The sequence below is a fragment of the Aulonocara sp. 'chitande type north' Nkhata Bay genome, linkage group LG7 (genome assembly GCF_057382095.1).
Source record: "Aulonocara sp. 'chitande type north' Nkhata Bay isolate Kocher_YH1m ecotype deep benthic linkage group LG7, A_spYH_male_GT1.1, whole genome shotgun sequence".
Taxonomy (NCBI): Eukaryota; Metazoa; Chordata; class Actinopteri; order Cichliformes; family Cichlidae; genus Aulonocara; species Aulonocara sp. 'chitande type north' Nkhata Bay.
The window spans coordinates 47,963,866-47,987,501 of record NC_141350.1 but is presented as its reverse complement, the minus strand read 5'-3'; the positions used below and the strand labels follow the sequence as shown (position 1 = coordinate 47,987,501).

At 39.7% G+C, this 23,636-nt stretch overlaps 1 protein-coding gene across 2 annotated transcripts in view; it reads left to right on the top strand.

The window, feature by feature from the left end:
- The first annotated feature begins 1,570 nt into the window (after positions 1 to 1,570).
- The window catches only part of eng (endoglin), a 45,607-nt gene continuing 23,541 nt past the window's right edge, over positions 1,571 to 23,636 (top strand). The window contains exons 1-3 of one of the 2 annotated variants that reach the window (XM_086300874.1): positions 1,571 to 1,675; positions 2,662 to 2,813; positions 19,574 to 19,716. In XM_086300874.1, coding sequence (XP_086157000.1) covers positions 2,753 to 2,813; positions 19,574 to 19,716 — 204 coding nt within the window. In that variant the 5' untranslated portion in view covers positions 1,571 to 1,675; positions 2,662 to 2,752. Of the gene's footprint in view, positions 1,676 to 2,639; positions 2,814 to 19,573; positions 19,717 to 23,636 lie in introns of both variants that reach the window. The other variant, XM_086300873.1, reaches the window with a different exon arrangement.

Sequence of the window (23,636 nt, the reverse complement as noted above, 5' to 3'; positions counted from 1 at the left end):
CAAATGTGACAGTAATTGTTGAAACACCTTCTTGTTGATATATATTTGGTAACACCTGTGCTCTGTTGTGTGGCATATGTGCCATTTGGTCTTCTCCAAACACATCACATTTCCTTCGGGATTAATAAAGTATTCTGATTCTGATTTGGACAAGTGTGGAACAGAAAGACATCTAGCCGTATCTCTGGGAATACTGCTTTAATCTGTTTCACCACTGACTGCAGGCACTAGTATTCTGCTTAAGTCACAGCTCAGTAAATTTGCTCGCAGCAGCAGTTTTGTAATTACGGTAAATGCTTTTGTTGCACTGGTTTTCATGACACCGCTGAGCCTGATCAATCTTGCTTTTCATCACAACAAACCTAATATATTAAGAAAAGGTCTAACAACGCACTGGTGACCAGAATGAGTGGATGCTTCTAATATACACTCACCAGACACTCCATTAGGTACAGTTTGCTAATATTGGGCTGGGCCCACTTTTACATTAAGAACTGTCTTAATTCTCCGTGCTAATGATTCTGCAAAGTGTTGGAATGATTACTCTGAGATTTTGCTCTATATTTACATGACAACATCACAGAGTTGCGGCAGATTTAATGGCTGCACATCCATAATGTGAATCTCCCACAGTAATCCAAAAATGCTGTATTAGATTTTGTTTTTCATCGGACCAGGCAATGACTTTCTTCTACACAGTTCTGTTTTGTTGGGCCCATATGAGCCTTGGAATCATGTTCTTCTCTTGCTGTTGCCCATCCGCTTCAAGGTTTAACGTACTGTGTTGACTAAGAGACAATCTTCTACACACTTTAGTTGTAGTGAGTGCTTATTTAAGGTGTTATTGCCTTCCTATCAGCTCGACGAAGGCTAGCTTCTCTCCTCTGACCTCTGGCAAAAACAAGGGATTTTTGTCCAGGCAACTAGATATTTTCTCTTCATCAGACATTTTTCTGTAAAGCTGAGATGGTTGTACATCTAAAGTTCTCAGACAGGTATTGCCATATTCACAGTCTCTTAAATCCTCTTTCTTCCCCAGTCTGACACTCACTTGGAACTCCAGCGGGTTAACTTGACCACACTGGGCACACTTAACTGGGCTGGGTTGTTGCCATGTGTTTGTTAGACTAGATGTTTGCTTTAACTGGCAGGTGAGTGTAGATGATCGTTGTTTGTGCCAGATAAAACAGCTAAGGCTTGTGGAGCTGATTCCAGAAGGTTCATATCCTTTGCTATAAAACATGGCCTATGTTATTCATCCTTCTCCTGAAAGTCCAAGCCCATTTTGGAAAGTACAGCTACTATGTGTCATAGGAGTTTTTCTTTTCTTTCAACAATATGATCATCATTCATCAACACATGTATAAGGCATGTTTTCCTTTCTTATCTAAGCATGCCCAGCACTAGATACGTTTTAAATACAATAATTTCGCCCCGTGCGTTGTCACAGTTGGTTTCAATAGTAAAGTCTTATTACTCAAAAACTCCACGGAATGACAATAGTATGACGGTGGGAGTGCTTATTAGACTGGGAGGGCTGCTGAAGTAAATTCGCTCCGCCCAGACAGCACAAAAAAGTTTGGAAAGTCCAGGCATCGTTACATTGCTCAAAGCACCACATCCCCACCCGTGGATTATAAACCTACTTTGTTCGAGATAGACACCTACATAAAAAGTAAGTTTTGCTGTTTATAACTTTCTCTACTTCATCTTTGTAACTCTCTGTGATCTGTGATTCATTTCCTGAAAGTTTGTTGGGAAATGTCTGTGTCTAGATTCTAAAGAAATCCAGCTTCATGTCCGTTTAAAAACAATTTAATGCGCATGTTTTGGTCAAATAACGCTGTGAAGATGCCAAATGTTAGAATTGCGAAAACACGGAATTATGGGAGGCAGAAATGGGAGGCGTGCGTGTGTTAAAGTCAAACTACTTTCTGTATTAACGCAGTGCCTGATAAAATCCGCGCTTATTACTTTACTAATATGCACATCTGTGGATTTCAAAAAGCACGTTAGTCCATGGGTAAGTCGTTTTCTCTCTTACGGCAAGATGTTGCGGGAAATAACGAATTAACGAGACATTTTGTTTTCCATTTGGAACTCCATAAACAGTTTACACAGGCTCTTCCTTTTACTCTATATGAATCATATAACAGGAGCAGTCTCCTTCTTATCTGATGCTGGCATTGTGGTATTATTTAAAGAAAACGGTGCCGTGGTGCTTCCTGAAACCGTCGGCCAGAAGCATAGTGACCACCAGATAACCTCTAGGTTCAGACCCTCATTGTGTGCCAGGAAGACGGGCAGAAACATGATGCGATGAGGAAGAAATGTAAGCAGCTGTCTCCACCAATAATAGCATTACAATAATCATGTTAATAATAAATAATAATCACCATAATCGTGGTTGCTCAAGAGCAGAGACCAAACTCGTGGCATAAGCTGTCCATTACACACATGTGGAGACTTGGTTTGACATCGCACGCTGACTCTCAGAGGGACATGCTGGAAATTGGCAGTTAGTCAGAGCCTTATCAGCCATCACGTCTCCTCCTCTCCTCACCATTTCCCCAGCTTCTTACTTTCTGACCTTTCCACCTTTTTAAGACTGGAATTGTTCTGCTCTTCCTCTGTCACAGTCTTTTGCTGCTCTGCCACCAGACAAGCACGCTTCAACCTCCGCCCGAGTGTCTTCACACGCCAGAGACTGAGATTCAGCTTTCTCCCAACACCTTAAACTTCAGCAGCAGAGATGGAGGATTGCGTGACACGGTTTGCCCTTTTTCTGTGCATCATCGCTACTACAGCCTTTGGTAAGTCTGCCTGCTGTTATTGAGCATTTTAGCAGTTCAGATCTGAAGTTAGTTTCCGTTCTTTCTTTTTTTCTTTCTTTCTGCAGCTTGATTTTATTAAATTGGGAAAAAGGAAAACATTATCATCCTAGTCAGCAGACACTAGCTTTAGAAAAAACCTCCAGGGACTGTTTCTGGCCTAAAGTTCAAGATCGTCTCCTGTCTCGTGCTCTGACAATAATGTATTTTTTTTTAGATGGAAATCAGTCTGAAGATGAAAAAATTACATGCAAAAAAGAACAAAACTCTTGAATTATGGTTGAATTTTACAAATCAAATGAAGAATTATACTGGTAACAAGGGAGCAAGTGTTGTTCCAAGTCAGCCAAAGCATTTGTTTGTCTAGTTTTTCATTTTTTTTTTTAGTGCTAAAAAATATTTTCTTTAAAGATTGTCCAGATTCAGGTAACAAGACGGCATGCGGATGCTACATAGATTTTATGTGATCTTCCTCTGTTGTCCGCTCTGCCATTCCCTGCCTTGGCTGCATGTGGCTGCTCATATCGAATTCAAACCTGTAATCCCTGCGAGGTAGCAAAAGGATCAGAAACCCCCCCTATCTCCATAGGCCTTAATCCAGCTTCGCTCTCTTACCTCCAGTGATGCTTCAGGGTGTTTGCGTCACACTTCCCCACAGCAGCATGGCATTTGAGGTGGCCACAGTTTAGGTGTTTTTTTAATAAGGTAAAAAAAATGTTATATATTTCATGTTAAAACATTAGCAGGTAAAAATGGATTAAAGTGCACATTTTTTTGTTACAGTCATCTCCCCCCTCCAAATAAGAGATATGCTAATCTGAATATGAAAATGTTTCACTTTTAAAAACAAGAAATTATCAGTCTTTTATTATTAGCTTTAGGGAAACCTTTTATCCCAGTCTGGTTGTTCTGAATTGTCAAGTGTTAAAAGCTACGAGCCTCAATTTAATAGCTGACTGTAAATGTAAAACACACATTTCCTCACTCGAAATGTCATAAAAGAACGCATAACACGCCCTGGTGTTATTTAATAAAGCTTTAAAATTAACTGTCAGTTAAATGGTGCTTGCATTTTTCAGTGCCATATACTTTACATATGCAAAAAACAAAAAAACAAAAACGAAAACCTAACAAAACACTTAAGTGCCAAATAACCTTTTCCACACTCCAGCCCCATAAACATACAGTAGAAAAAATAAAGTGACATTTTCAGCTTGCTCTTTAAATAAAGCAAAGTAGCCGAGGCAAGCATACATCACTGTTAAAGTTATGCGCCAGAAAAACAAGCCTATTCACTGAATTTGGCTTCAGTGCTGACCTGCTGTATGACAAATCACAATATTGCCACAAGTGATAAACACCCTCTCAGCAGGGGTGCTGGTGGCAGAAATACAGAGGTATTTTTTGGCCAACTGGCAGACCTATGGAGAGCTGACCTTATGTAGCATCCACCGCAGGGGATCAGTCTCGCTGTCTGCTGGTGTAGTCTGTGAGGAGCTGTTTTGCTCAGTCCTAATTGCCTCTGTGACACATAGTTCTGTATTTGCTATTATTTTTTTCTTTCTTGAATGAGGCTCTGCAAATTTTCCTTTTTTTCCCTCCTTTTCTTTGCATCTGCTGCAGCAGCTTTAGAAGAAGACCCAGAGGGAGCTGTGCCACTATTTTCAGGCGACAAAGCACTCTGATTCTCTGTACATCGTTTCTGCTTTAAGTTTATTTCTTTATTATGTAGCCCAGTACTGTCATATTATTTAACCATTTTCTCTTATATAGTCTTCTGGGATTAATAATGCGTTCTTAAGTAAATCAAGCACAATCCTCAGGTGTGACATGCTGTACCCAGCGGCGTAAAATCATATTTCCAGACAGGTGATAGATACATAAATAGATATATGAGTATATATTCCGTACACATTTGGAAACATCCACTGTGATTCGATGTCTGCGTGTTTAATCGAATCCAAGTAAACTTCAAGTCACTGTTGGAGAAGACACGATGTGAAGGCAACTGAGAAGAAGAGGTAAACAGAAAAAAGTAAATCAAAAATAGCCCGCAGCCTGCCACAAATCCCATGAAGCCCTTACCCAACTGCAAGAAATGGCATATTGTGTTTTGCTTCAGGTCAGTCTTGCTTTAGCTTTATTTAAGCTTTCCATATGTTTGACCCCCTGTCAGCTCCTTGAAATCAGACTCATGAAATCCTCGTGTGACGTTTAAAGCAGGGTTTGAATTTCAAACAGTTGTTAAGCTCAAAGTTAAAGCAAGCCTTATACTTCATGTATAGATCTTATTGGTATATTACGCACTCTGAGCTACTACAGATGCACAATCTTGCAAAATGACCCAGTAAAACCCAGAGGATTATGTTTGTACCCTTAATTCTAAGAGTCATATACTTAACGTGTGCACCTAATTTCCTGAAATTGGAAACTTAATTGCTCCTTGGAGCTTCCCTTGGTCTTCTGTCATGTGTTCATTTACCTTTGGACAGATTATTAGCGTTAAAGCGTTAGCAGTAAAAAAAACTTGGAGGCTAGGGCTTTTTCCTTAATGTTCCTGCACGCTTATCAATTCACTGTTGGGTTGTCTGAGACCAAAGGACTGAAATATTCTTCCTATTACAATAGTACAGACAGTGTCTTTCATTAAAATGACACTATCTAACTAATCCGGCCAAATTTAGAGACTCTATAGATGATAATAAGGTGGATGCCTCGCAGCAGTCCTTGGGTAAATCAGTAAAACTGCAGTCATCTTGTTAAGCCCACCAGACTCCAGTTCCTTAGCTCTTACGCTGACTTGCTGGCTTCCTTTCTTAAAAACCCAGACATGACTTTTGTACTTACCCTGCAATTTGACAAACACGGATAAATTTGGTTCGGAGGCCGTGTTTTCTTTAGCTCTGGATTATCTGTAAAGTCACCCTCTGCCTATGTCTTCCAGTGAAACGATCATCCGTTCTTTCATGTTACTGCATGATTATTAAAATTCTCTCTGTGTTGGGATCAGTCAGGCCTCTCTCTTTCTTGTTTGCAGCTCATCCATATTCTCTGGACGAGCTTCTGTCAGGCTCCAGTGAAACAGACAATATCACGCTGGTCTTAGTTTCACTACACTGTCTCCCTGTGAGGTCAATTGTGTTCAAAATGTTGCTGTTTGTTTTGAAGGTCTTACATGGTCCAAGCTACAGGTTTATCTCTGAGCGCCTCTGAAGCCGCGATGTGTCTGAATCCGTTTTAACTGTGGCATTTGCTTGTGTCAAGCTCATATAGACACTGTGATACGTCTAATAAACATGCAGTTTCCCCTCAGTTGTCTAACTCTCTTTAGGTTTTCCTTTTGACTCTTTTTTTGTGTAGTTTTTGACTCTTTCGAGTGTGAAGTGCAGCTACTGTGTCAGGTTTTCTTGCAATTGCATTGTTTTGAGGCATTATGTGAAGGTAACGCGCCACCTTCTCCGTGTGGATGTGTAAGTAGGATGACTTTTACTGATGTAAGCCAGTGCTTATGTTGTGTCACGTTAAATTTGCACTGGCTCACTGTTCAAAAATAGTGTGACGGAGAGTTGAAACACTGAAGACCGAAGACGCCTTTGTTTCCCTGGCACCACAACTGGTGCCTCCCTGTCTTGTTAAGAAGTCTACTTTCGTAAACGCCCCCACTTTCTCTTATAACTCTCTCATTAATCTTAACTTTCTAAGCACAAACTGCGATAACCCTCATGATGTCATCGGGGTTAATTTGCCTGACTTGAAAAAAGCCCCTCCAGGATACAGAGGACATTATGCAACTAGCTTTCAGGCTGTTACAAATGAACGGATCTTTGTGTATACAATCAGCGGAGTGCCCCTGCTGGCCTTTTAGATCTAGACATTTTAGCATGTATGTAGTTTTGCTATCCAAGCGTCGCTGCAGATTGCGTCTGGCTAGCCGCTTATTATATGGGAGGTAGCTGCATGCCACCTCCTTTGAAGACAATTTTCAGATTATTATTTCCAGACCGAGCACAATAAGCGTTACCACTTAAGCCGACCGTGGCAGTTGGACGCATAAACAGTTATCTTTGCGTCTGACTGAAGTCTTTGTATTTAGTGATTTTTATCCACTGTGAGTCCGGCATTTCCTGGCAGGAAAATCGTGTTGAATATGCCCCCTGCTGCAACAGCTTTCCCAGTGGGAGACAGACATCGTGATGTTAACTGCCAGACCTCCTGCTGCACTTTTGCTTACCCCCGAGCCTCCCGCCACGGGCTAAAGGAAAAGTACAAAAGTGATTAGCGAACCACTGGAGAAGGACGACAAGCTGTCTGAAAATTAATCTTAAAGAGGGAAAGAGAGAGACAGGCGGACAGACAGAAACACAAACAGAGATAACAGAATTCATAAAGGCTGATTCATGGAGACAGTGAGGGAGTGGGGATCAAATTTATGTGACTGTCAAAGAGAAGATAAGTGGTTCAGAAGAAAGATTTTGGGGGGAGAAGTAAATAGTGGATTAAAAAAAAGAAAGATAAGAAAAATGCAAAACGGATAAACATTAAGAGATATAGAGGAGGGGAATTTCAAGTAGTGATAAGTGAAAATGCAAAACTATTAATTACACAAAATAATGACATCAAAGAGAAAGACGAGGGAAGAAAACTTCTGAAACCAAAAGAGGAATGTGTTCGTTTACAGAAAGGGGATGTCAGGGACTTAAAAAGATTATAAGAAATTGAAAGAGATGACTGAGACTTCTCAGAAAGCATGCTGAAGTAGAAAAAAAACAAAAAAGAAAAAAACACGTCATGTTAAAAATGGCTTTGAGAGTCAAAACAGTCAACTTCCCCTGTTTTACTGCAGTGAGCCAGCTCTGCCTGCAGTCAGACTGGGTGGCAGGGAGACGCGACCGCTTGTCGCTGCCTGAGACTGATTTCAATCTCCTTCAGTGTTATGCCCCTCCCAAATAACAATCCATTTCTGACTGCCTCGCTTTTCCTCTGTTTGAATACAGAAAGCATTGTGGGGAAGCCTCACTAACACCATGTCCCGGCACTTGACTGGACGGCTTTGGCGTGCAGTGTGGCGTACACGCGATGGTATCTGTGCGATCTCAACAAGGGAGTCCACAGTTTTTTGTGTTATCTCCCCATTCTTACTTTGTCTTTGAGAAAACTAGTGTTAATTTCATCAAAGAAAAAGCAGGATGAAAAATATTGACAAGTAATTTTTTTCATGATCAAAGCGAAAAGGCTGCGTGTGAGGAAGCTGGATAAACTCAGTATGTTGAGATTAAAACTATAAAGATATGTTTTAGAGTTTTTTTTTTCTTAAAAAAAAAACGATTTAACAAATAAAAACGTAATTAAAGTATTCACGATGAACCAAAGAACACTTTACGGTTTGGAGTCTTTGGAATTAAATAGTGCAACTTTTCATTAGCAAACATATCCACTGACCCCCCCCCCCCCCCAAAAAAAAAAATCTCTTTTATTAGTGTTTCTGTCGATAAAAGATAAAAGCTATATGAGGTCTCGGTTTAAATTCTGCTCAGTGTTTCCCAGTGTATGGTTGAATATGGGTATTTAGAAGGCAGGATACAAACACGGACACATTTCCAGGTGGGATCGGATTTATAAAAGGAACATGCGATCCAGGTGTGTGTTCACGTGTTTTATAAATCTCACTTTTTTTGTGTGCGGCCATTATTGGCTTTCGTGCTGATGTACTTGTAGTATTGATCTTTAGCGCTCTTTTATAGATGAGACCTCTAATATGGACTGAACACAGCTGTGATTGGCTAAAGCTTTTTTACTTCCATCTCAGACCACCTGAATTACAATATGTTGCCCCCAAGGTTATTATGGATTTTTTTTTTCATCAAATGATGCCCAAAACATGTTTCCTGTCCCAGGTTTAATCTGACACAGTTTATGAAACACAGGTGATGCAGTGTTAATGTTAATTTCAGAGAGGTTTTGTCTGTGCTTTCAAAAGATTTGGCTCTCTTTACCAGGCAAAGCCAGAAAGAGCTTTTTTTTAAAGTAAAGAAGTGAATCATTGATCTTCTGAATAGCAGCAGCTCATCATTAAAGAGAACAAGTAGCTGCGGCAATAATGCTACAGCAGGATGAGCAGGATGGACAGAGAAGAGCGGCTCTGCTTAAACAGAATTTGTAAATGATAATGTTTACTGAGAAAAGTATTTTTGGAACACTGCAGAGGAGATGGACATGGAATCTCAGCCTCCTGCATTAACCTCGCCACAGATGAGAATGACTCTTGTAGCCATGGTAACCTTACACAAAGATCCTTAGGAGATATAAAAATGAAAAATTGAGAAATTAGATAAAAAAGAAATCAATAAGGTCTTCAATTTTTATTGACAGAAATTATACAAAAACCTAATGAAAATCCATCCGCCTTTTTCTGTTGATCCAATTTATGGTTGCAGCAGGGGCGGGGCCTGGAGCCTGCACCAGCTATCATAGAGTGAGAGGCAGGGTACATCCTGGACAGGTTGCCAGCCTGTTGCAAGGCTAACACATAAAGACAACTATTTAGATCCATGGCCAAACCACTGCACCCATGTGCTGACCTCTAATAACAAAAATCAGTTGTCAAAAATTTGAATGATGTTATTTGAAATTCATATCAGGGCTAAATGTATCACTGGACAAGAAAAAACTGCACACTGTTTCAAAACACAAACAAACCAAAAATGTGAAACACGGTTCATGCTGCAGCTGTGCTGTATCTCGCCCTTATATTATATAAATGAAACCATCTTCTTCTTAATGGCTCTGCAAGTTTCCTTCACTACTGAAACCTGAGTGCAGCATCATCATATAAATTTAAGATACCGGCACTTAGCCGTGTCCTGAACATCATTATTATGTGACTGCAAGGTCTCATGCCCTCTGGTCCAATGTTTTTCATTATGGAGCTGTATGAGCACTGAATGCCTCATTAGTGCTGGGCGAGATAAATGCCCAGTCAGCATGGCGACCACTTGTACCCATGTCAACATGCCTGCTGTCTGTGAAGATAAGGCATGGTGTTATGTATTCTTATCTTGTGGTCTGTCTGCCACAGTCACCCTTGGTCTGCACAAATGCAGGAAATGCACCTGCATAGTATTACTTGATTTAGTGGATGAACTACTGGCGGGTCATCTGACTCACCCTATGACTTCAAGTCAGAGGTGCCAAATCACAGTAGGGTTATGTGGTCTGTCCTTGCTTAGCAAAATCTTAGACGGGTATCTTTAATTAATGCTTTTGCAGGTCAGAGTTCAAAATTTCTTGACAGAACAGCTTGACAAAAATATGCTCAGTTGAAAAGCTTTCAAATATTTTGTGTCACGTTACAGCGCGAGTATAGAGCTGTTGCTCGGAAACCTTTTGGTTTGAATTAACTTTCAGCAAACATAAACTGTGGAATCTTTAGCTCACATGTATTTTAGATGTTAGCGTACAATTTACTTGTACACGGTGCTTTCCTAAACAGGAAATATGGGCTTTCTCAGTACACGATATACTGATTTCTAATGGTGCACAATGTGCAGTCGAGTGCTTTAAAATGGCAGGGCCTCTTGATTCAAGCACTGGGTGGGTAGTTTTCCTGTTGATTCAGGTGCCAAACCAGTCAATCTGTATTTAAAGAGCTGAAATTTCTCTGTGATGTCTGGCTGTGCGTGTGTTTTTTCCTAGCGTGTGTGTGTTTGATGTGATGAGAGAGCCCTCGCTGGATTTGGACGCTCGATATTTCATTTGCTTGTATTTCTGTGATATGTCAGAAAGCAGAATATGTGACTCGAAGAGAAAGCTTTGAGACATCTGACAGATTATTTTAATCTGCTCATACAGTGTTACTACAACAAATCCAACAGTCAAACTTGGGGTACTTAATAATCTTTTTCCTGCTGCAGGGAATAAAGTTACACTTGTCAAATAACAAGTGCCGGAGTCCAGACACTTCCATTAGTTAAACAGTGAAATGAAATCACAAAACTTGAAGCTGTCTCATAGATCTCTTTTTGAGATGATTCAAAACCCTTTGAGGCCCACTGAAGTCGTTTGTGTGACCACATATATTTAAATATCTCTTCATGGAAATAAAAAGACACTATTCATTTTGTGTTTGCAGAATATCACTTCCAGTTTGAGAGCCTCTCCGGTCCCGTATAGTGCACTATGGTGGCTCTCAATCCATAGATCATGAATCGTACCCTTGACCCTCCCTCACTTAGAATATCTTAAGAAAATATCAGAGCCTTCATTAATATGCAGTCTTCATGTTGGAAAGTATTAATATTTACTGGCAAAACTCAGTCAAGAAAAACAGGCTAATCTCTATTGGTTCTACACGAAGCATATGTTGTGCAAAGCTACATCAATCTTGAATGATTAGGAGCAGCTACTGTGCAATGAATCTCTCAACGCTTCAGCCTGTTTTGGTTGCACGCAGTTAGCATGAAACTTGCTAAATTAGTCTGTCTATCCACCAATTAACACTTAGATGATTAATTGTGTTTTGCCAGTGCTCTTTTGGTGTAGAGGAGAGAAATCTAAGGAAACAAGTGGATAGAAAAGAAACACTTTACCCGTTAACCATCTGCAGTATAATACATTACCGAGAGAAAATGCGAGCATCGACATAAAAATTATGCTTTTTACGTGTGTCACTGAGCTAATCAGCAGTAGTGGCTAAATATTAGCAACAGACAGGGTATAAGGTTGCGTGTGTGTGTGTGGTGAACATCGCCACTGGTTTACGACAATGATGAGACGATGGACGAATGGCTCCCAGAGGTGTAAACAGAGCTAGTGTGAAGACAGGCTGTCTCCAGACCCGCTATCACATCCGTAATTCCTGCCCCAGCAAATAGTGGAAGCAGGACTTCGAGGACTTGCTATCCAGCTAACAAGACTAATCAGCATTTTTTTTTCTTTTTTGGATAAAATATCAGACTTAGAAGAGGGAGGTGAGATGGTCAGGAAGCTTGTGTGTTGCACGGAGTGTGTACTGTGTAGTATGCAGGGGTGAGAGGCCAGGGGACAGTGCAGGCCCCTGCAGAGCACTGATAAGAGCTTGTTTACCTTCCTGTGGATGGTCAGGCCTCAATCTGCAGTCGCGGAAGCGCCAGGACAATAGGTGTGTGTGTGTGTGTGTGTGTGTGTGTGTGTGTGTGTGTGTGTGTGGAATCAAGAGAGAAACTTGAGCTAGCCTTGAAGCTCCCCTTTCCCTCTCTGACTAACTAGGGTAGGACTGCTGACCCTCCCTCCACATTCCCCGTCACGACTCTGTCGCCCGACCCTGGACACAAACAGTTTACTTGACCCCAAGGGACCATGGGAGACAGCTGGTCTTGATGTTGTTTGCTGTCAGGGTTTCCCCCTCCTGTTTTTTTTCTCCCTTTCCTCTCTCCTTCCTCTCTTTCTCTTTCTTTCTCGCTTTTAAACCATCCTACTGCAAGTTTTGCAAGCCTTCGTTTTGCATACACTCCAGGCAAGTAGCTCCATTTTTCCACAGAGACTCACAATGAGGGTGTGCGTGAAAGATCGGGCATGAAATCAAGCCTGCCTGCTTGCTTTCCTGAGGTGAATGAAAAGGCAGCAAGTTATTGAACAGCAAGTACTCAGTGCTTTGAATCAAAATCAGCATTTAGTTAGGGTGTGATGGAACTTTTTAAATTCAAGGACTCGCTGGTGGCTGTCAGCATTCTGCACGGTGGGGTTGCTTCAAGTTAACGAAACGCACAAACAGTCCTGGGCTTTTGAGATCTTTAAGAACGCCTTAAAACATCACGTGAAACTACCCAAATCGCGCATGTTTGTGGCGAATAATGCAACTAAATAATTATTTGTGTGTGCTGACTATGTGCAACATCAGTCTCTGCAAAACCAAAACTGTTTGAATATACCAAGCACGATTTCTCTGGGGTTCATTACATCAAGGGTGCTTTCCCATAAAAGAGATGTTGTATTTGCTGTTCACAGGCTTCTAGTCTTCTTTAATGTTATTGCTCCCATTACCGGAGTCAGCTTTAGTCCTTTTTATTTTTGCTGACCAATGACATGCTGACACCCTAGAATATATTCAAAATGAGAAGCTGACTGAAAAGTGAACTTTACTTTTTGCATATATGTGCTTCTCCTGGCAGTTATAGACAGTCTGGAGCCATAGTGAATAATTTCTAGGATTTGTGATGTGAGCAAGAGAGTTATACTGAAATGCACTGTGTGCACATAAGTAATGATTACCTAACATATTCTTATAAAAAAAAGGTCAAATACATTATAGAGAGGTGTTACGTTATAGTACTGGTAGTACCGAAAGCACAGAATTCCACATATCCCCATTCAGCCTATCAAATGCTAGCGCCAGTGCACAGGTGCCCGTATTATACTATTTCCTAGCATTTGTAATAACTTGATAACCTTGGGAACACTCAGCTTGTTCTTTTGTGGATTCACAAACACTTACTTGACGCTGGTAGCATATTGTGTGTTGACTAGACAGTATATGTTTTAAATTTTTGTAGAGAAGATTTGCTTCCCATGAACGTGTTACAACAAATTTTACACAAATGTAAAAGGAACAGATTTGAGTTTGAACACAGATCAAGTTAGGATATCAGCAATGTGTAGGGTACCTTTGATCTTAATAATGATAAATCACCTCCAAGTCTCCAAGCACAGCCTCTGGCCTCAGTTCAGCTACACTGCACTCTTCATAATTATGTGGCTCCCTCCTGGACAGTGATACTTCATTTGAGAGGTTCAGGTTGGCATCTCGTATTAATTACATTTTTCCAAAGTGTTTTAATTTAAATCTGGAAACAATGTGGAAGAACACTTTGGTGCACACGTGGATAATGTGTTTAGTGGGGTGTTGCTGGTCAGTCAAGCTGCAGTCTAAAAATATTAAAATTAGCATAATGTAATTAATACATAAAAAAATAAGATGTCACACATTTCTCATCCTGAGGTCTAGACCAGACAAATCTGTGTTCTGTTTTGCGAGGCTTACTTTCTGACTCAGTCAGGTGATACTTTCGTAAAATGCTAGCATTAGCATGATAACATTTTTACATAAAGAACCCGACCTGACCTCACTGCTAACTGAAACTAAGTGTAAAACAAGCGTGACAAAATAAAATGTAGCTTGCTGAGCTAAGCATAATAAAGTATGGCCATTTATTGAATGAGCACTTGAGTACCAGTGTTGTTCACATTAATCAGATATTTTTATCCCTGTATTATCTCGTCTTGATATCTATGCAGTGTTTTACACTGCAGGGGTAGCCTGGGGATGGAATAGGGAACTATTTGTATATGTGTTTTATGGTGTGTATGTGTTTGTGGTGAGATGAGAAGGTGGGTTTTGTCAAAACATGTGCATTTGATATTGTTACCTGCTTAGGGATTAGCTAGTAGCTACAGCGCTGTGCAAAGGTCTTGAGCCACACATCATTACTTTATATTTTTACAGGAACATGGGAAATAGGTGCAGCAATGTATTGAAACTTGTGCAGACTTAAATGGGAATACAGTATATAAGGCAAAAACATAGTTAGTACAATCCTAATAAGCTTGGAAATCTATATTTTCTAAGACAGCTTTTATTTTTCAAGAAAATCTGAACTGAATAAAGTCAAGCTTTATTGCCATTTCTTCTGTCTTCAGGGGTACTTCTGCAGGCTTCTTGAAGGACACTCAGAGGTCTTCTTTGAATGTTGGCTGCCTTTTATTCTGTTCTCCGTCAAGATGATCCCACACTGCTTAAATAATGTTGAGGTCAGGGCTCTGGGGAGATCAGTGCACGACTGATACTGTTCCATTGTGTGCTGTTCTATTCAGGTATCATTTTGCTGCATTGCTAGTATGTTTTTCAGGCCATGATGAAAAATGCATACATTGTCAGTCGTGTGGTTTCCAGCTGGCATTGCATGGTCAATCTAGCGTCATTTTTCTGTGTTTGTAATTCAGTCAGTTTTAACAAGATGCCCAACACCACTGGCAGAATGAAGCGCCAAACAATGACAGCACCTTCACTGTGTTTCAGAGACACTCACTGTTGTACCTCTTTCCTGACCTCCTCCATACATATGGATGATGATTTGAACCAGAATTTTAAAATATCAATTCATCACTCTATAAGAACTGTTGCCACTGATTTTCAGTCCAGTTCTTGTGTAATTTGGCATTCATCAGCCTTTTCTGACCATTTCACTTCTTTAAGAATGGCTGCTTGACAGTCAGCCTTCCACTGACACCATTTCTGATGAGGCTCCAGTGAACAGTAAATGGATCAACTAAGGGCCCAGATGCAGGTCCTGTGTAAAGTTGTGTTGTCTCTGTCAATTTTTGTAACTAAAGAAGTGTTTTTGCAACACGCTGATACTAACAAAGGGCCTAAAAATACAATTTAAAGTTGGTTCTTTGATAAGTTGTCTGTTATGTGTGACCACAACGCTGGTTCATCCCTCAAGATTGTCCCTTTTTGAAGTTTGAACAATTCATAGATGGGTGTTAAGTAAATGAGGGGTGGGTCAGGACTTTCACACAGTACTTCAAATCTGATAGACTGCACTCTACTCATTGAGTTCAATATTTGTATGCATAATTGCTAACAAATAAATAAATAAAGTAGAGCTATGAAGCAGAACATAGTTGATGTCAAGCTGATCCTCAGATTTCCTAAAATGGGCACAGTGTTGATGCTGGATTAATGGTCCCATGCACAATTGAACATGTGGAAAACGGATGTCTGTCATTTTCTGAGTCCGTCTCCCATCCTCTGGTAGAATGCCCTGAAGGTTAAGAAAGCAAGAGCAGATAGAACCTGGACACGCAAAGGGACCAGATGGACCCCCCCCTCAGACAAGTGTGTCATGCAGTATGGTTTTCATCAGTCACAGATATCGGCTTAATCCGCAAATATGAACCTTGTCCAAAGTCTCTTTTACAAACAGCAAATTGACAATTATTGATTTTGACTACAGACTTGGTTTTATTTTATAAGCTTTCGATCGGTTTGCTACGATTGGGTTTCATCGGTCTCCCGTTGAATAAAACTGTCTTCACGTCTGTTTTCATAAGAGATGGATTTCTAAGTAGCCTGTTTAGGTCTATAAAATAACAGACATGACATATACAACTACTGAAAAGGAAAGGAATAAAGATTAAAGAAGGCTTTAAGATCAAATCTTATTTCATGAATCGGGGGTATTTTCTGTCTTCAATTATGTTTTCTATTTATATCTACCCCTGATACCTAACATCTAAATAGAAAATCAGCAGCATCCATAAACACGTCTTCTCATGGAATGGAAAATGGAGGCGACTGATATAAGTAGATAAAGAGGACAGCGAATGAAATAGTTCTTCTATACCTCATTTACCAGCAGACCGCTTAGCGAGGCCATTGGCATTTCCGGGGGCAAGAGGGCAAAATGAATGTTCTTCATATCCGATGGTGACTCGTAAAAAAAGGAGGCTGGTGACACAAGCATGCACAAGCACGCAAACATACACGCACATTCTTGTGTGGTCAGTGTGATTTATACCCAGAGCTCTTGGGCAACAGTCATGGGCCGTTGACTCTATGACAGCAGAACAAGAGAGAAATAACTTTAGGGTTGTGGTTATTGAGCAACAAACATTAACACAGAAGAGCAGAATAACAGGAAGCCAGCCTTGACCTCTGGGGTGAGAGGCAGAGGGGAAAAAAAGAGAACGCAAAGTATGGATGGTTCCCCATCTGGATTTTCAGGAAAACTTTTAGTTTGATGCTGAGCAGACTGAGGAACAGCGAAGATGACGATTTACAAATGATACAGGCCTTCCAAGTCCCTCAATTTGTGCCAAATATGTTCCTAACTTCATGGAATAATAAGACGACTTGTTCCACAATCTAAGAGGGAAAAAAACACCACGTGGAACATAAAAAGATGCATCACCTCCACAGTGCACAAAAGTGATGCGATAACAATGATGTAACTGAGTTTAAATTAAAAGCAGCCTATTTTCATCAGGGATATCTTAGGTCACAGGTAATGTGAGGAGAAAAAAAACATGTGAATTTACCAATTGAATACCCCCCCCCCCCCCCCCCCCCAAAAAAAAAGAAAAAACACAAAAAACCAGCCCATTGAAGGAGACAAAGAGCTGATTATGTAACATGCTCTTGCTCCCACTATCTTGCCGTTGTTTGTTGCATTCATCCATTTCTGTCCCATTTTTATCACAATCTCTGGCCACTCTCGCCCACCAGCAGTGATGACATTGCCTCAAACAAGGCCGCTGATTAGTGCCACTTCTAAATAAGGCACATCCGGTTAGCTTTCCAATCCTCGTAATGTATCCATTAACCCCTTCCACCCTATTCTCCTGTCTCTGTCTCGCTTGCCTCACTCCAGATCTCCTCTGTGATGAATTGTGGCCTGCTAGGTAAACAGACCAAATGCATCATAAAAGCCAGTGGAGCGCAGTGTTATGCAGCATTTGCTTAGTAAATTCGTCGCTTCTGTCATGATACCATGCTCGCTTACTTATGTGCTTCGGTGCCAGCTGCTTTGAGGGTGATTGAGGCATGAATAGTGGATGTTTCGGCATATGTTGCGTATATTCATCACACAATGGATATGCTTATCTTATTTTTGAGTGTAGATCAGTTCTGACTGATTTAATGAAAGCTCATTCCATGTGCAGGTGGGCTAAGGAAGACTCTGTAAGGAGTAAATCCAAACTAGTGACTGTGTCAGCCATGATGTGGCTGTGACTAGTGCCAGAAAACTTCTAGAATAACCCACTTAAACTCTGTCATCTATAGTCAGCGAACGGTGAGCGATGGGCAAGGAAAGCGATCTCTAATTGAGCTGGAAAAAGCCTCTGACCTTTTTTCTTGAGGAAAGAGGAAGTTTGTTGGAGAATATTTTGTCCCTGGCAACTTTATACAGGTTAGAATAAGCATGCGTGCACACATATTCATTCTAGTCTAGCACAATAGATCTCTGGCACACAGACACGCATACACAGTCCAGGTCAAATACCAGGCATTTATACCCACCCTCACCAGTGATCATACACCCTTGGCTGGATTAATTCAGCCTCCCAAGACTTGGATCCTCAGGTTAAACAGCAGTCTTCTAGCAGGGAGCAAAGTGAGCACGGTGATGAATGACTGCAGCCCCGTGTCCTGACACGTCTGATAAACGTGAACCAGCGGATCTGTTTTTAAACAATGTAGTCCTACCCACACATTTAACATCCATTCTCTGCGACCAGGGGAAAGCTTTCAAAATGATTAATAACAAATTTAGCCCTGTTCTGACAAGAAATCTGTAACATTGCTGGGTTTATCTTTCTTTTAAATAATAGCGTTTTGGCTTTCACACATGAAGGTTTTCTTTTGGCTTTTCTCCTGTTATGTCAAAATATGACAGGATTGTTACAGATGGATTCAAATTCTTGCAATAAGATATGAGACTAGAGAATACAGGGAGTTTCATATTAAGGTTGTGAGCAGTGTTGGTCAAGTTACTTGAAAAAAGTAATCAGTAACTAATTACTGATTACTTCCCCCAAAAAGTAATCCCGTTACTTTACTGATTACTTATTTTCAAAAGTAATTAATTACTTAGTTACTTAGTTACTTTTTAAAAACACGATTTACAACCTGAATAGGTGATAAAGCGATAGATCTTTCAGCCCAATTCTACTTTTTCTACATAATCCATCATACAAAATGTAATCAAATGGAAAAATCTCTTTTTAAAACTGGTTTTTATTAGTTTTAATCTTTTAACTTCATGCATCAAGCAAATTTTTTTTTGTGTTTACACTCACTCTTTCAAATAGATGCAAGTAAAACACAGCAGAAAATAAATAAAATCAAAGACTAGCGGTCCTTTTGCTCTATTTTGACCTGTAAAGCAGGAGTGGGGTAGGCGGAGGTTTACCCTGGTGCACGTGTGCCGCGGTCAGTTGAAGAATCCGCGAGTTTCTCTGTGAATTTCCCGTTATGTCGTAGCGCACTCGGTGCTTGCTTGGAAGTTTAGGGTTTTTTTTTTCCGCTGTAACAAGAAGTTTTCTTCCCACGCACAATGGACGCTAATGTTTTTGTCACTTTTTATGGAATCAAACTTAAAGTAACCCATATGGAAAAGAAATAGTAAAAACTTATATGTGATTACTCATGAAAGTGGCCACTTTCATGAGTAAATCATATAAGGCTTACATGATTTACTCATGAAAGTGGCCACTTTCTCATTACTTTCATACATTGTTTTAGTAAGTATCCAAAACATACAAGTTTCATTATATAATTTTTCAAGGGATCTTATATCTGTTTTCACTCTTATATGCTTTTCATACAAGTTTCACACAAGACAGATACAAACTTTATAAGATTTATATATATCTTTTCCATATGGGAAGGTCAGTACTTCCACGCTTTAAACGCTGCACACTCATACTCTCTCCCCTCGATATATGATCCATTGTTGATCTGCACACAGCTGTTGTCACAAACGTCGCACTTGCTTATGTCACTGTCATGAGACATTCTCGCAAAAAATCACGGTTTTAGTAACGCAGCGGTCCTACGGGAAGTAACGGTAATCTAATTACCGTTTTTGCAATAGTTACAAGTAACGCGTTGCTGCCCATCTCTGGTTGTAAGCAATAAATTATTTACTGCAACTTAAAAACATGCTGCTGTTCATATTTAACTATTCTTACTTCATTTTTTTCAGCCACAAGTCAGACATGCACCCCGGTGACTTCAAAAGGTGAGAAAGGCAGTCCGTGGATCGTGAATGAGATTGGCTGTTGGACCAGTTTTGTCGGAGAGGACAAGGCAGAGGTCCACATCTTTAAACTGAACTTTAATAACCCGGTAAGCATGTCAAAGTTATTTGAGTCTATCTAAGTTAGATATAATAATCTGTAAAAATTGTCATCAAGTTAAAAAAAATCCAGTTTGACTGAGAGTGTTGTACACCGAGCTCGTCTGAACTTTATTATTTTTATGGAAAGAAGTAATAACCTGAAAAGTAGTGGTAAAATTCAAATAAAACTTTAGGTAAACATCACAATGTAGAAAGTTCAAATGTTTCACAATTAAACTGCTGCCATCTGTCAAGCACGGTTTAGTTGTCATTTAATCCCAAATTCCCCTGTGCGACAGGGATACGTTATCGTCTGCTCATTCATCATACTTCTTAGCTGATGGAACAGTATGTCAGGTGCTGTCATGCTGAAAAGGAGAAAGCTCTGCACCTATGTTCACCTCACAGTTCACAGCATTCCTAAAATGAAATGTTTCATTCCACTGAACTATCATTACACTGAGTTTAATGATGCTCATTTACTTATTTATAGAGTTATCAGATGTTATGCAATGTGGGACAGTATTAAAGCTGAGTCAGTTTTAAAAACTGACCATACCCAGTAAAAAGAAGCATGCACTGTGATTATGCACATTTAACTTTAAATATATCATTTTTTTTTGCATGATATTTTCTATGACGTATGATTTCAGCTGTATTAGAGCTAACAGCTAAATTCAATCGTAGATAGAAACAAAACACCACAAGAACTTTTGCAATCAACAGTCCAAAATTCAAAATAAATACTTCAACTAAAACTTGCACAAAATCAAAACCCCTTTTATACAGTATGTGAGTAATCACCAGTTCAACCAATCTCCACAATATGCAGAACTACACTCATCAAAAGCACCAGCAAACACCCTCCTTTCCCTTTCTTGCGCCATCTCTAAACCTTGGTGTAACTGGCAAAATATCAGACAGCTTGTTGCAATTTTTGGCCTTGAAGTAAATGGAAGATTGTGTAACGGCAGAGCTTGTTTTAGGGACGAAGCCCTCATTGTTAGCAGTTGACCTTTAGTTTCTAATCAATAGGCTTCAGCAAGATTTACAAAGCTTATAATGATGGCAGTGCAGTTATTTCTCAGTACCTTGACAAAAATTAATTCTCAGAGTTCAGCACTTTACTGATTATGTCACAGTAATTATGCAGTTTTTACTTCTTGTCTATAACTTTTTGGGCTTTTCGATGTTGTGACGGGGGCTTTCAGAGACCAGCGCGAACGATGAATGTTCCTTATTCATTTCTAAAAATATCAATGCTACATTTGAGCATGTTCTTCTAACCAAGTGAAGCATCCAAAAAAACACCTCAGTGTTCGAACATATCGTTTGACACCGTCCCACACAGAGTGAGGTCATTAATTTCGCAAGAAATAAAACTGGCATAGGATGGAGCATATAATTTACACACTTGATATAGTTTGACAGATATGATTTTATTCAGTTTAATGTGTTCAAATTAATGAATAACAGTGTTAAAAGCACTGCATAGACCATTAAACACTCCTCTTCTTTATGTAAATTAATGACCTGTGAATAAAAAGAAAATACATAATGACTTAATTATGAAGGAAATATGTTAAAGTATTCCTTTTTAAAAAAAATGTAAAACAGTCTGTGTGCTTTACTGTATCAGACATTATGCTGTGGTGAGGTAAATAAGTGCAGCTTCAAAAGAGTTTTATTCCTTTTAAAGGCACATTTTCAGCTGGATGGGAAAGGATATATTTTAGTATTCAAATTAGAAAAAGAACAGGTGTAATTGTATGAATTAATGATGGCTGAGCTCCTTTAGAACTTGGGTAATGTGCATACGTGTTCACAGTGCCTTGCCTTAAAATGGATGGATGTTATTGTTTAGTTGTCAAACCTGCGGCTTTCCTTCTGTGACAACTCATAATGTCGTTGTAACGCAGAGATGTAAAGACCTTGTATTACCGCGGAAGCACTAGCTGGTAGTCGGGCCGTACGCGTGTCTTAGTGCAGTTGAACATAATCCACAAAGTCCGCTTGTAGTCGAAAAACAAACAGGCAAACGTTTATTTCCACAGTTTGAAATACAGTGATCCATTTCTGAGTAAACTAAGAGATGATTAGACCTTTATCCTATACACCTTGAGTTAGCAAAGATGCACTGCTACCTGTCTTATGTAAAGTCTTGATAAGGAACAGCTTTTGTAGGTTGGAAAATCTGTCATGTGATCTGGGATCTTACTGCTGATGTGTGTCAGGCATGAAAACAAAACTGTAGGCTAAAAAAGTCCTATGGGGGATCAATGTGTGGAACCTGGCATTTTATGAGAGACACTTAAGGCTAAAGATAATAGTGTATCTGGTATGTTTTTAAAAAAATGCACATTTTACCGTATTTGGTCATCATTGTGCGCAGACTTTCCCTGACTCTGAATAAATAAGCTTTTAAACATCTTCCCAGATTACAAAACATAAACACACTCCTTTCCCAACTTTATCAGCCTGATAACTAGCTAACCATTAACAGATGCCAGATGTGACAGAAACGCAGCTTTTTTCAACCCCTTTTAAAAGCCACATTGTTCAATTTTGGTCTGTGTTTAAAGAATTCATTTTCCAGCTAAACAAACATATGCAGTAATTGCTGATAGGGTATTGGGATGTTTTGATTTTCAAACTTTTTGCTTCAGGGAATGTCAGTGAAAAGTAATTCTAGAAAAGTTCTAATCTATATGTTGTTATTGTTCGGCCAGACTCCATTTTTCACTGTCCAACATTGTCGGTCAGCTCGCATTAGTCATTTCTTTATCAGTGTCCTTTGTTTGTTTGCTTGCTTCTGCTGTTTGTTTTCACTTAGACTATGTAGTATTTTTGCACAACTTCTGTTAAGCAAATGCTATTTATTGATCATCCCGTTTTATTTTTCACTGTATTGGTTTTTCGCCGTCATCTGGCAGAGATTATGAGAATGGAAAAGCAGATGTGTGCAGCCTCGCTAAGACATTGTCACAGGATGGTGAAATACAATCCCTGCCTGCCCATCCATCAGCTCCAGAATTAATAAAAGCCTCAAGGTCCTTTCCTTTAACCTCTCCCAGGAAAGCCATTGAGAATCCTGTCATCCTTTAGCAGAAACGTTTACCAGCAAGCTAAACTGATTCAATTTGATTTCCACTGGAAAATGTTATGATATACAAAGAATCATTAACACAAGCGTCCTTAAGAATGAAGCTTGGTTACCTCACATATGGTTTTGTGCCTTTCTTTGCTTCGAGTAATGCTGCTAACATTGTGCAAGCACATCATTGTCTTTGTCTCAAAGACACAGTTACTGCTGCAAATGTCGTCAGGTCTTTAGTCTCATTTAATGGACTGTAAATCAGAAGAAAATGCAGTTTGATGACAAAACAGATTTAAAGCATATTAGAAAGGAAATGGTTCTCGGTCTTTTTATTAGGCCCGAAGAGTAAAATTAGGCACATTATGTTCTGTGGGAGAGGAAGAAAAGTTAATTGCGAAAAGTTCTAAGTGTAGTTTGTGGAAAGAATGGCGCAAGCTCTCTGATTTTAAAAAAAGGTGAACTCTGTTTGAGACTGGTGAGAGTTCACAAAAGGAATTTGGTCTGCGATCTGTGTGATCCACTCAACACTGTGCATAATTGGCATATCCTGGTCTCTTGATGGGACCACGAGTGGACGTTTTATCATATCAAAAAGCCAGAAAAAAGTGGACATGTGACCTCTTAACACATACCCCTTATCCGCTTTTGGCTGTCTGTTTATATAAAAAAAACTGTTCTTGTAAACAAAAAGAAAGGGGAACATATTCATCTTATGCCAGACTGTCCAGTCAAAAGGGAGGTTTGCTCTTGGATCCTCTTTTCTTTGTCCTCCAAATTGTCTTATCACCTTCTTCCCCATTCCTTTATTTTCATACTGATTTACAACCTGCC